This window comes from Lepidochelys kempii, chromosome 2 (assembly GCF_965140265.1).
Source record: "Lepidochelys kempii isolate rLepKem1 chromosome 2, rLepKem1.hap2, whole genome shotgun sequence".
In the NCBI taxonomy this organism is placed as follows: Eukaryota; Metazoa; Chordata; order Testudines; family Cheloniidae; genus Lepidochelys; species Lepidochelys kempii.
Window position 1 is genome coordinate 70,930,031 of NC_133257.1, and position 13,835 is coordinate 70,943,865.

Here is a 13,835-nt window from a genome sequence, read left to right on the forward strand (position 1 = left end):
TGATTTAGTCCTAAGGTGTGCTCATGATCTGGTCCAAGAGGTGAATATAGCTGAACCACTTGGTAATAGCAACCATCATGTAATAAAATTTAACATGCTCATAGGGGGAAAGATACCAGAGAAACCTACCACAGTAGCATTTAACTTCAAAAAGGGGAACTATATGCAAATGAGTAGATTAGTTAAATGGAAATTAAAAGCAAGCTGCATGGAAAGTTTTTAAAAACACCATAATAGAGGCTCAAACTATATGTATACCCAAATTTAAAAAAAAAAAAACAGTGAAAGGACAAGGGTGATCCAGTGGATATAGTGTATTTGGGACTTGCAGAAAGCGTTGACAAGGTCCCTCACCAAAGGCTCTTAAGCAAAAGGAGTCATGACATAAGAGGGAAGATCCTCTCATGGATCAGTATCTCATTAAAAGATAGATAACAAAGACTTGGAATAAGTGGTCAGTTTTCTCAGTGGAAAGAAGTAAATATTAGGGTCCCCCAAGGATCTGTACTGGGACCAGTGCTGCTCAACATATACATAAATCATCTGGAAATGGGAGTAAACAGTGAGGTTGCAAAGTTTGTAGACGATACAAAATTGCTTAAGATAGTTAAGTCCAAAGCAGACCGCGAAGAGTTACGAAGGGATCTTCAAAAAAAAAAAAAAAAGGGTGACTGGGCAACAAAATGGCAGATGTAATTCAGTGTTGATAAATGCAAAGTAATGCACACTGGAAACCATAATCCCAACTACACATACAAAACGATGAGGTCTAAATTAGCTGTTACAGCTCAGAGATATTTCCCACCCCCAACAATGTATTGCTGTGGCCCAAGGACCTCTTGTTGCCAACTGGCAGAGGGCACAGGGCTACATAGGGGTTCAAGGGGGAGAGATAGCTCAGTGGTTTGAGCATTGGCCTGCTAAACCTAGGGTTGTGAGTTCAATCCTTGAGGGGGCCATTTAGGGATCTGGGGCAAAAATTGGGGATTGGCCCTGCTTTGAGCAGGGGGTTGGACTAGATGATCTCCTGAGGACCCTTCCAACCCTGATATTCTATGATTCTATGATAAGTATCCCCTCAGTTCCCCAAAAGAATGTCATGTAAGGTTTCTAATAAATGCCTGTGTTACACTAGTCATCATAATCTTTGCATGACAATATGTGAGGAATTATGTGTATGTGCTGAGAATTATGTTCTCTAAGTCTTGTAGTTAAAGGCAGGTCACTCAAATGTAGTGCACCTTGAGCCGAACTTCTCCAGACAAGAGGTAGAAGATACTTATCTTCCTGGTGGACTATTGTATACGGTGTGTCCTACAGCAGAAGTTTATTAACATACTGAGGCCTGATCAATACTAGGAAATTAGGTTGGTATAGCTGCGTCACATAGGGATGTGAAAAATCCACACCTCTGAGCGATGCAATTAAACTGACCCCCGCTGTAGAATTCTCCCGCTGACCTAGCTACCGCTTCTCAGGGAGGTGGAATACCTATATCAACAGGAGAACCCCTCCCATCAGTTTAGGTAGTGTCTTCAGTAAAGCGCTACAGTGGCACAGCTTCATTTTAGGTGTGGACAAGCGCTGAATCAACTGCTAATGAAGAGTTTTGGAGATTTCAGAAGTAATACACAGGAAGAGGTAAACAGCAGAAAGGTGGAACACCCTGTTTTCAGGTGAAGATCAAAGGTCTGCTGTGATATATCTGAAGGGGCAGAGACACACCTTGGCATCCTTCAGTCTTTGAAGACAAGCTGCCAGCAGATTAGATTTTGTGAAAGGGGGATCTCAGTCATCCTGGTTGAAAAAACTGGGAAAAGGGCTTGAGATAAGCTATCCTGTAGGTCTTGTGAGTTAAGTTTAAGCTCTAGAAAGCGTGTTATGATTTTGTTTTATATGTAATCATTTTTCCATTATTGTTTCTTACTATCATTTGATTATAAGCTTATTCTTGCCTTCACTATAATATATCTAAATGCTGTGTGTTAAGCAGAGTAGCAATCCTGAGTTGAATTGTGTAAGCTGGTTTGTGCTGTTCCTTTGTGAGTAGAGGATGACCTGAGAGTTCAGTGCATGGTCCGTGTAACAGAGGCTGATCTCTCCAGAGGGATGGTCAAAGGTTGGTTTGTGCCTATTGCTAACCAGTATAGAAAGAAGGAGGCCTGCAGAAGCCCGGAAAGTAGTGCTTGTGTTGCCAGAGGCTGGTGGAGTTAAGGAGCTGATCCACAGCAGGAACAGACAAGACTACGTCATGCTTATAGCAGGTGGTGGCAAGGTGCCTCACAGCCCTGGGTAGCTCTGGGAAGCATCACAGTTACTTATGTGTAACTTCGTGCAGAAAAATTTGTTTGAAGCACATTGTTAGGAGAAAAAAGAGGCGCCAAAACATTTTTTTTAAAAAACCAAGAGGAATTAACACTGTCCTCATAGGAAACCTAATAATTATTGGGCATTACATAATGTACAGATATGCATAAATTCTAAAGTGTGTTTCAGACAATGATAAGTAGGTCTGTGTAATGCTTGAAAAAAGTGCTTTAGTAATCAGTGTAAATATTCAATACTATATTTTTATATTTTGCTGTTAAGTATTCTTACTTTATCTAGTTTTCAGGTTGGCGATTTGGTTCTCATTATCTTGGACGAACGCCATGACAACTATGTATTATTTACTGTCAGTCCAACATTGTATTTCTTACATTCAGAGTCTCTTGCTGCGCTGGATCTGAAGCCAGGTGAGTGTGGTAAGTGTCAGATAACTCTGTGGCATAATGTTCTGAGGCACGTAACATGATCTTATATCCTTATTTTTCTAACAGCTCTTTAATAATTACATATATAGATGTATGTTTTAGCTATAGACATAATGTATATTTGTAGCAAAAGTTGTAGTTAATCTTGCATTGAGTTTTTCATTTTAGCCTCATTCAGTAATTTTCTGAAAGGTTTTTTTTGGGCAGCACTTTTCCATATTACGTTTTGTCCCAGAAGTGAATACTTTGGACAGTTAGAGCAAAATGCATTCATCCTTTTTTGATTTATACTATAAAACAGACTATATTTATTCATACATACATGCACATTTCATACATGTACCATATGAAATTACCATTTGGCTTAGTCATGTTACTATTTATGGTTCTAAAATAACTACAAAGTATTGATGATGGCTGTGTAGGTCTGTTTTTGTGCTGCCATTTACAAATTTGAGGTGTGAGCCCATTGCAGAGGCTTGAACTTCCACCTGTGCTGTAGAAGGAATTGACTTTTTAAAAAAAAAACAAGGACTCAGTTTTATTTTAAAGGTATTTTCCCTCCAGGCAAAGAAATCCCCTGTAGCATGGATGGAATTTTATGGATCTATATGTTCAGTGTGAGAGAACTGGAAACCATAACTTTTTATTTCCTGATTTTTAAATGCCTACTTTTGCTGCTGTTTCTCAACCCGACATAGATGAAGTTCAGCAGGGCTCAAATTTTCTTACAGGAAAATGTTTGCTTTAGAGCAAAGGTTCCCAAACTTTTTGCCAGCACGACCCATTTTAGTGAATTATTTCCTTGTGGGCCTCAGACAGCATGGAAGCCACCATTTTGAAGAGCACAGCATGCCTGGTACATATGGTAGATGAGGTCACGCTGTGCAGAGGATGCCATTTTGTAGAGCATTATGACCTCGCAGACACCGTGCATGTGAAGTCCAGTGGTGAGCTGGAGCCGGTTCACACCGGTTCGCTAGAACCAGTTGTTAAATTTAGAAGCCCTTTTAGAACCAGTTGTTCTGCAAGGGACAACCGGTTCTAAAAGGGCTTCTAAATTTAACAGGCCCAAAGTGGTGCCTTAGGCGCCGACTCCATGGGTGCTCCAGTCCTGGAGCACCCAAGGGGAAAATTTAGTGGATATAGAGCACCCACCAGCAGCTCCCCGCCCCACGCCTGGCCCCAGCTCACCTCTGCTCTGCCTCCTCTCCTGAACGCAATGCCCTGCTCTGCTTCTCTGCCCGCCCCCCTCTCCCACCCCCCATCCCCCCGGCTTCCCGTGAATCAGCTGTTTGCATGGGAAGCTGGGGCAGGCTGAGAAGCAGGCGGCAGCTTCACTCAGGCCCAGGGAGGCAGAGGCAGAGTGGAGGTGAGCTGGGGCGGTGGGGTAGGTGTGAGGAGGGCCACCCGCGCCACAGCAGGTAACCCGGTGGGGAGGGGGGGCGCAGGGGAACCGCTTCCCGCTCCAGCTCACCTCCACCACCCTCAGCCTGAGCGTGAAGCCACGGCCTGTTTCTCAGCCCTCCCAGGCTTCCTGCCGAACAGCTGATTCACGAGAAGCTAGGGGCGGGGGCAGAGAAGCAGAGCGGGGCAACGCGTTCAATGTAGGAGGCGGAGCGGAGGTGAGCTGGGGCCAGGCACAGGGTGGGGTGCTCTGCACCCACCAAATTTTTTCCGTGGGTGCTCCAGCCCCGGAGTACCCAGGGAGTTGGCGCCTAAGGCGTCACTTTTGATGTGTTCAGTGCAGGAGCGGCCGCTCCCCCACTCCCCCCTAGCTATGCTCCCCCGTCCCTAGGAGCCAGAGGGACCTGCCGGATGCTTCCCGGGAGCTGTCCCAGGTAAGCACCTCCAGGACTCCCCACCTCACCCCCTGGCAGGTCCTTCTGGTTCTTAGGGGTGAGTGGGCACCCACTGCAGTGGCCCACGAGACCCTCCTACCTGGTTCTGGGGGCAGAGGTCCTGGGGGTTGGGTCAAGGAACGTGGGGGGGTTGGATGGGGCAGGAGTCCCAGGGGGGCGTGGGTAGGCAACGACCCCCTAGTGGGGTGAGGAGGGAACCCGTTGTTAAGGTTTTGGCAGCTCCTCACTGGTGAAGTCATACTGTGCAGAGCAAAATTACATCTTCTGCACGCTGGGAATCTCTGCAACCCCATCTGCTGATGGTGGAACCCCATTTGGGGACGCAGTCCACAGCCAGAGAACTGCTGCTTTAGATAGTGTTAATCCTTTGCACTCAAGTTTAGCGCAGCAGGGTTTTTCTGTGGTTTTAAAGTGTTTCAAGGTTTTTGTGGGGTACTTATTTCAGTTTTCCCTCAATTAAGCTTAGGAAACTGCAGCTTCCTTTCTGTTTGCTATTTATGTTTATTCACTTCAATGTTCCTAGTGTTTTGCTTGCTGTTATGATATGCAATTCATGAAATAAGTATTTAAACTTTTAAAGTAGCGAGTTCATTGAAAATCTTCTCTGCAACACAAAGGCCATGGCCTCTTAAAATCTGTTCCCTGTGCCACCAGTTTTGGATGCAGTGAACATTAGTGAGGGCATGTATCAAAAGACAGTTTTGTATTCCTCTCCTAATCTGTTCATAAAGGCTTCCACAGGCATCAGAAGGAAAGTTCCCACCATAGAACATTTTCTCCATTAGCAAACCATTGAAGAGAATTATGATGAATAATGCCAGTAACTTCTTGTTAGTTAGCAAAATAATTACATAGTTCCCAATAGCCCACCAAACTCTTACAGAGTACAGAGACTGTGCTAAAAATTTGGGACTGATACACTATGCATTTCCTATAAAACAGGTTAAACTCCCACGTCAAATACAAAATGGAATGCAACCTTAACAATGGCATCGCAGTGTCACAGCCATAATTTTATGAAATTTAAAGTAAGGCTAATGGTATCCAAACCAACATGTTTTTCCCTCCAATTCATTTTGATAGCCATTGATTTACACATGTGAGGTTACATGAACATCCTCAGCAAAGAGAATGTTAAGAAGTGTATAACTATAAGCACAAATTTATTGTTTAATTTTTTTCAAATTTGAAGATCCTTTATTTGTGTAATTATAGGGTATGTACAAGTTCCTGATTCCCAATAATGTTACGTGTTTAAATTGTGGAGAGATGGTACTCTCCCTTCATGATTAAGGTTGCTAGACACTTTGCATAAAAAGGACCCTATTGTGCACATTGAGCCAATCATACTTCTGCCATTTTTTTATAAACCTATAATTTAGTGTTTCCCAGCTTTGGCTGTGGTTCCCCTTGGGGCATATGTGAGTAGTCTAGTATGACTAGGGCAGGAGAAAGGAGCAGTGAGGCACGGCAAGCTGCGTAACCCTGAATATGTGCGCACACCCAAACACAGCCAATGGGAAGTGGCATGCAGCTCCTTTAGTCCTGCCCATCTTCCCCAGTGTTTCCCTCAACAGTCTCCAGTGCATGTGGGCAAAGTAGTATCTTACGTATATGGGACAATGAACTCAAGCAGCAGCCCACCAACCCTGACTTCACTAAAAGATTTTTTTCAGAAAAGCAAGCCAAAAAAAAAGTTGTTGAAAAGAAGAAGGAAACAGAAAAGGGAGGTGTGGGAGAGAATGGATGGAAAAAAGGAAAGGAGGGTAAACAGGCTATACTTGGACTTGGTGCAAGAGACACAGTGATGGGGAAAGGTGTGTCCAGCCTCAGCTAATTACAAGGAGGGCTCCAACAAAAAAACAAATTTGGTGCATACACAAATGTCCTTTAACTTCCCACATATAGCATCTCAATTTGAAATTTATTACAGGTTTTCTCAGGCCAGAGATAATTTTAAAGGTCTGGATGAAACACACGATGTACAGGATAATAAGACTTTATTAAAAGTGGTTTTGGGAAATTGATCTCTCCCTGTTTTCTGTGTGAATCTGGCAAATAAAGATGGCAAGATAAAAGTACTGTGACTTACAAAGTGGAGAGGAGGATGTGCATAGAACCACTTTTTTAGAGTTTGGTTTTAAGTTATTAGTCATAAATTTAATAACTGCTGGGAATGCTGTGAAGATTGGTGACAGACATAATAATAGACATAAAGCATCTCACAAAGAAAATGAATGGAGTATGGTTCTTGCAGATATTACTGATCTAGAGAGGCACACTGCAACTGCTTCACACTTACAGTAATCTCTTAAAAACATTGCTATGTTCCTTGCACATGCTTTAACATCAACCAGTGAGGTCAACCCCTTATAATTTACATTCCCATTTCATTGCCCCCTTTCTACCTCCAAGCGACTTAGTTTTGTCCACCACTTACAGATCTTGCTACTTGGGCACCGGCAAAGCCTGTGTCTTGGGGGCCCAAAATTTGGAAGAACTAGAAATATAAAGTAGAATTTCACTTTCCTTTTCCTAAATGTTTCAGGCCCATTTCCTTACAAAAGGCATCTTTGGTAATGTAAACTGAGTGCTACCATTGTGTCCTTGAGTTGAAAGAAATATAAACTTGAGTGCTAGGGTTGAAAGAAACAAGCACTTGGGCTCCCCTTGTGCAGCAAAAGGCTGGGGAAAGGAGAGATCACTCATTCACCTCCTCATGAAACAAGTTAAGTTTGGGATAAATTCTAAAGAACCATATCACTATTCTTCTCCCATATTCCCAGATCAGCCATGAGCATAATGGTATGGCTGTGATGGACACTAATCAATATGTATTCAAGTACAGGAAGTTACCATTTTAGGACTCCCAAAAATGCTGTGTCTGTATCTGCCCTTTGACACTCAGGCATGCACATCTGCTTCTCACAGTAATATTAATCCCTCACATGTCCACCTATTATGCTGAATATTATTTATTCAGTCTTGCATTAATCTGCCTCTGCTTGTTTTGAGAGATGGGATTAGATAAACTCTGAAACTGGTTGCAGAGTTGCCCATTTCTGCAATATTTTTGCAAATCTCAGGTTTAAAATGTTTTAAGCTACTCGTGTCAGGGCTTTCTCACTATTTTTGTCTTTACTAATAAAGACCATCTCCAGTTTTTCCCAATGGAACCAAAGCCTGGCGAATGGTACGCCACTATTCATGTTTGGGCCAGATAAGTGATAATGAGGGGTCATGGGAACATGGAGGGGTAAGGAATGAGCGCCTTGGTGAGGACTTGGGATTATGAGCAGCGGGCAGTATGAAGAGATGGAAGGCTACTTCTTGCTAAAAAACACTTGTCAGGTGGTTAACAGTTAGGTCCAGGATATTTGTAGTGGAAGTTGAGGTTTTACAAACCTGTAATATTAACTACAAGTGTGTTTTGATTTTTATTTGAAATGTCAATGAAAACAGATTTTTGTTTTATTTAAGGTTTCAGAGTAACAGCTGTGTTAGTCTGTATTCGTAAAAAGAAAAGGAGTACTTGTGGCACCTTAGAGACTAACCAATTTATTTGAGCATGAGCTTTCGTGAGCTACAGCTCACTTCATCGGATGCATACTGTGGAAACTGCAGAAGATATTATATACACAGAGACCATGAAACAATACCTCCTCCCACCCCACTCTCCTGCTGGTAATAGCTTATCTAAAGTGATCACTCTCCTTCTGGGCCATTTCCAGCACAAATCCAGGTTTTCTCACCCTCCGCCCCCCCCCCCCCCCACACACACACAAACTCACTCTCCTGCTGGTAATAGCCCATCCAAAGTGATCACTCTCCCTACAATGTGCATGATAATCAAGGTGGGCCATTTCCAGCACAAATGCAGGTTTTCTCACCCTCCGCCCCCCCCCCCCCCCCCACACACACACACAAACTCACTCTCCTGCTGGTAATAGCTCATCCAAAGTGACCACTCTCCCTACAATGTGCATGATTGAAATGGCCCACCTTGATTATCATGCACATTGTAGGGAGAGTGGTCACTTTGGATGAGCTATTACCAGCAGGAGAGTGAGTTTGTGTGTGTATGGGAGTGGGGGGGTGAGAAAACCTGGATTTGTGCTGGAAATGGCCCACCTTGATTATCATGCACATTGTAGGGAGAGTGGTCACTTTGGATAAGCTATTACCAGCAGGAGAGTGAGTTTGTGTGTGGGGGGGGCAGAGGGTGAGAAAACCTGGATTTGTGCTGGAAATGGCCCAGAAGGAGAGTGATCACTTTAGATAAGCTATTACCAGCAGGAGAGTGGGGTGGGAGGAGGTATTGTTTCATGGTCTCTGTGTATATAATATCTTCTGCAGTTTCCACAGTATGCATCCGATGAAGTGAGCTGTAGCTCACGAAAGCTCATGCTCAAATAAATTGGTTAGTCTCTAAGGTGCCACAAATACTCCTTTTCTTTTTGTTTTATTTAAATATTCCTCTATAAAGTGCACAGCCCAGACATTGATGCACTGAGCTAGTTCATGAAAACTCAGAAGTGAGTGAGTCTGTTTTCATTAACTAAACAGAGAGAAATTAAAAAAATAAAACAGCATAAATGCTGAAAAATATATGTGATTTTTAAACTCTTCCAGTTGTATTAGTCTCAGGTTGTGGTAATAATATACAGTAAATACTTTTAGTAATGATTTAGTATCTGTGTCTCATTGCACTACTTGGTTCCTTTGTTTTATATGTAAAGGAAAACTTCAATTTATATAAGTAATAACTGCATGTATAAAAATAAACGCTAAATCTAGTTTTAAGAGCTATAATATGCCATCTAATGTATTATTTAATATGAATTACTAAAGACCTACAAATTCACAGTCTTCTTTGTATGCTCTGTTTTGATTCTGTTTAGCTTCAGGTGCATCTAGAAGACCTTGGGTGCTAGGAAAAGTAATGGAAAAGGAATATTGCCAGGCAAAAAAGGTACAGGAATACTACTGAAAAATATGTAATTATTAAAATCAGTATACAAGGAAAATGAGGCCAGATTCTGCTACTCTTAACCATGTACAGTACTGTCTTCTCCTCAAGTAGCACCACTGAAATGCATGAGACTGCTTGTGGAGTAAGTTCTACTCAGCTTGAGTAAATATGGCAGAATCTACCCAATAGTTCTAACTGGTGATTAGAAATATTCACACTGATAGATTCTTAACTGAGGGTATTTATGCTTGCCTGGATGAATTAATTGGAAATGTCCTATGCAAATCCTAAAATGAATTTGGGGAAGTAGTTTATCTATAATTTTCCCATCCTACCTGGTACAGGGGCCACTGCTTTGTATGAGCTATTTTGGAGAGACTGCATAAATCAGGAGGAAAATACTCATTTCTAAAAGGCTTTGACCTCTGAGCCATCGCTGCATCACAGGGCCAGAGGACTAACCCCTGCAGCAGCATAGAGCAGTCAATAGTTCTACTAGCCAGTTGGCACATCTCCCTGTTAATGGTAAGCTATCACTGGCTGGTCTCAGCTGTCAATTCAGACAAATAGGGTTGTCTAGTCTGCCTCCACGTACCAGTTTTAAGAGTGCTGGGGGTGCAAATAACTTCCTGCTCTAAAAAATCTTAGTGAAAGCAGAATAAAATAGAACAACATTTTTGCGATGTAATTTAAAGTATTTGTATTTGTTTTTTTCCTTAGGCACAAAACAGATTTAAAGTTCCTTTAGGTACAAAGTTCTACAGAGTGAAAGCAGTGCCGTGGAACAAAAAAGTATAACACAGTGGGAACTCTGTTCATTCTGTCTCATTCTTTTCTGGATTGTCCTTCAGTGCTCATTCATCGCTCCAAGTAGAAGGCCATCTTTTTATACTGAGGTCATGTGACAATATGCTTCACAGATATACTACTTTTAATTTTTAATGGGTTACATTTTAGAAACAAGAATTTCATTAAAATCCCTGGTCCTATAACTGTTCCAATTTTTTTACCCAGATAACTTTAGGAGTGTGGACCAAAGGAGTTCATTTTCTCAAAGGGCAAACCTTGTGCATCATGGCTTATTATTAGCCATGTTAAATGCCTGTTAAATAAATTAGCTTGTATTCAGATGTTAAATGTTAGTTACCATTATTACCAGCATATGTCCTTTTGTGAAATCATTTAAATACTTGCACTCTTTAACAGATTCTTTATAATATGTATAAATTCATCAACTATTTAAAGAGGAGTGTTCATTGCATGCCAATAATCATAATTTTTCTTCAACATGAGTTTGCCTCAGTAGATGAACAAAGATAACTGCTGCATCTTCTTTCATTACGTTAAAATGCCCTTTAATGTTTAAAAAAACAACCTTGTAATTTGATGGGCTGATCTGAAAATCAGTCACAGGTAAATCTGCAATCTTCAAAAGCACTTTTGATGGATTGATCACATAGATTCTGAAGGGAAGAATCCCTGTGCTGTTAGATTTAAAGTGAAGCACTTGAACCTTCCCAACAACACAGAACTCTTTTATTAATCTATTTAGAAAAATCATATTGATGAAAATTGTATTTCATGGTTGAGTTTCAGGAAAAAACTCATTGTACATTAACCATACAAGAGTCATTTAAGTAACAAATTATTGTAATTGTAAAAGACATGTAGACTTTTAAAACAATAAAGATTTGAACCTGAAAATGTCTGAATAGTGTGTGCCTTTTTAAATGTCCACTTCATATAATACCATTCTGTAATTTTCAGTAGATAGATGGGGCTCCTCTTGACAAATAGGATTTAATTAAATGGCAATCCATGTTTTGTCAGCAAATCCGATGAGTGGACATATTATTCAAATGAATTATTGAGGTCAAGGAAGATAATTTGTATACTGTTCTAACTAAACTGTAATGAACAAATGACACTTTGTTTTCTAAAGGTACTTTCTTCTTAATGTTTTGTGGAAATAATTAGATGGGGCGCAAATGAAAACATTGGTTCCAAAACATTTGCTTTTGTGAACACTGGGGAATTTGAGGTCTGGATTTAGCAAGTAAGTTGGGCTTAGAGTTCAACCTGGGGTTTCTACACAGAGGTGGGCTGTATGTAAGAAAGAAACACACACAAAGCTCAGAGACTCTGTCAACATAATCACAAAGAAATTTTTCAATCTAGCTGATCCACGTTACTTTTAAAAAGCTCCTGGACATGCTCTTTTATTTATCTAAAATGTTCTGATATCAAACACCTATTGAGTATTAGAAGTAGTTTTTTAAATCACAGCTTTGAAGACTTTTGAAGGGCCTGCATAGAAATCTAGTTTGCTTCTCATCTTCCATCTGCCGAACCGCAATAGATATCAGTGAGTAAATTAAAACTGTGACAGCTTCAAGGCACACTTCTTGCTGGATGTCAAATTTGTGTAACTTGTGGAAAACTAATCCAGTTGATGAGTTAGATGACTTCTGAGTAGAAACATAATTTTTTCTTCAGCAAAAGTATTTCAGTAGTTTTGAATACTTGCAAAAGTGAGATAGGTGTTGATTGCCAGTTAAATGGGTGGTGTTTCTTTTTGAGTTTCTAAAATGGTACTTTTCTATTGACCAATGACTTTTGCCTCCAAATTAGTCAGATTCCAGGTCTGAAAGATTTACCCAATAGCATTTTTTAGTCTGCTTAGTGAGTTGGGTTATACATGGTGTTGGCACATACCTGGATACCACAATTCTTCCTTTTAGCATATGGAGTGGTAAAAAGGCCTGGCACCTACTAGTCTTTTTTCTCAACCTATGCCATGTTTTAATAGCTTAACCATTACTTCTGCATGCCTGTTTATACAATTGTTACTTTAAGTGAAATTAAAGGGTTTTTTTAACTAATGAATTATTCTCATTTAATTTCTTGGCACATAGCAGGAAGTCACCTGACAAACCCTGAAAAGTCACTAGATATAGTTGTTTAAGCACTCAAAAGGAGTCAAAAAAACGAACAAAATTTCCCAAGAATTCAACACAGAAATATATGCACACACACACACACAGGCAAGTATAGTCACAAAATCATTCACAAGCAGCTCAATAGTGTTAATAAAATCCATTCCATGCTCTTCTTACTGCATTCTCTTGCACACGAGAAGCAACTACAACAGTACACTGTCATCATCAGAAGGGTGCCCTCTGCTCATTGGGAAGGAAACTGCAGCCCAGGTTGGCTGGGGTTGGTTAAGTTCAGCTGAGCCTCCCTTCCTTGCCGACAGGTTAGTGAAAGGGAGAGCCCAGAACCAGAGGGAAGAGGGCATTCACCTGACTTGAGCTTGGCGCTGCAGGCAGCTCAATAGATTTAAAAACAAAAGTCTGCTAGGCAGACCCCTTCCCACCGCTTCCAGGGTTTCATTTCTGAAAACCCCTGGGCAGCTAACCCCAGGCCAAGCCAGAGGGAGTGTAAAGAGGAACTGAAATCAAGATAGCTCCACTTTTGATCCTGTAATAAGGGCTTCATTCCTGGAGGCATAGTGCCTGCCGCCCCATGAGGGCACACGGCCCAGTCTCATCCCACCCCACGTTCCATCTGTGCAGCTCTCCTCACGCTGGCTAGCCTGCCTCCCCGGCCCAGCCCCCTTCATTAGCCATCTTTCCCTGCATCATAGGATGCGCTACCTACTACGGAGCGGTGAGAAAACACACTTGGGTAAAAATAAGCCCTGGCTAATGTGCTGCTCTCTCCAAAGTGTGCCTGGCTTTAGCAAAACATTTAATTAGCCTCCACCAACTTCTTTTCCTCTCCTGCAGATTATAGCAATCTCAGCCCCAAAAACCCTGGAATGTGATTCCTTCTCAGGATATGCTCAATTGAGATGTAATGACAATGACTTGCTGTGCAACAGAGTGTAGTAAGAAGAGCATGGAATGGATTTTATTAACACTTGCTTGTGAATGATTTTGTGACTATGCATATTGGTGACTTTTTTCTCTGAATGAAGAAAAGGAGTATTTGTGGCACCTTAGAGACTAACCAATTTATTTGAGCATAAGCTTTCGTGAGCTACAGCTCACTTCATCGGATGCATACTGTGGAAAGTGTAGAAGATCTTTTATACACACAAAGCATGAAAAAATACCTCCCCCCACCCCACTCTCCTGCTGGCGATAGCTTATCTAAAGTGATCACTCTCCTTACAATGTGTATGATAATCAAGTTGGGCCATTTCCAGCACAAATCCAGGGTTTAACAAGAACGTCTGGGGGG

General features: G+C 41.4%; 1 protein-coding gene across 7 annotated transcripts in view; it reads left to right on the plus strand.

The window, feature by feature from the left end:
- RB1CC1 (RB1 inducible coiled-coil 1) overlaps positions 1 to 11,291 on the plus strand; it is a 169,135-nt gene extending 157,844 nt beyond the window's left edge. For 5 of the 7 annotated variants that reach the window (XM_073331179.1, XM_073331186.1, XM_073331182.1 and 2 more), the window contains 3 exons: positions 2,608 to 2,744; positions 9,517 to 9,587; positions 10,308 to 11,291. In XM_073331179.1, the coding sequence (XP_073187280.1) occupies positions 2,608 to 2,744; positions 9,517 to 9,587; positions 10,308 to 10,385 (286 nt within the window). In that variant the 3' untranslated portion in view covers positions 10,386 to 11,291. Of the gene's footprint in view, positions 1 to 2,607; positions 2,745 to 9,516; positions 9,588 to 10,307 lie in introns of those variants that run through there. The other 2 variants (XM_073331180.1, XR_012157216.1) reach the window with 2 other exon arrangements.
- The last annotated feature ends 2,544 nt before the right edge of the window (positions 11,292 to 13,835 follow it).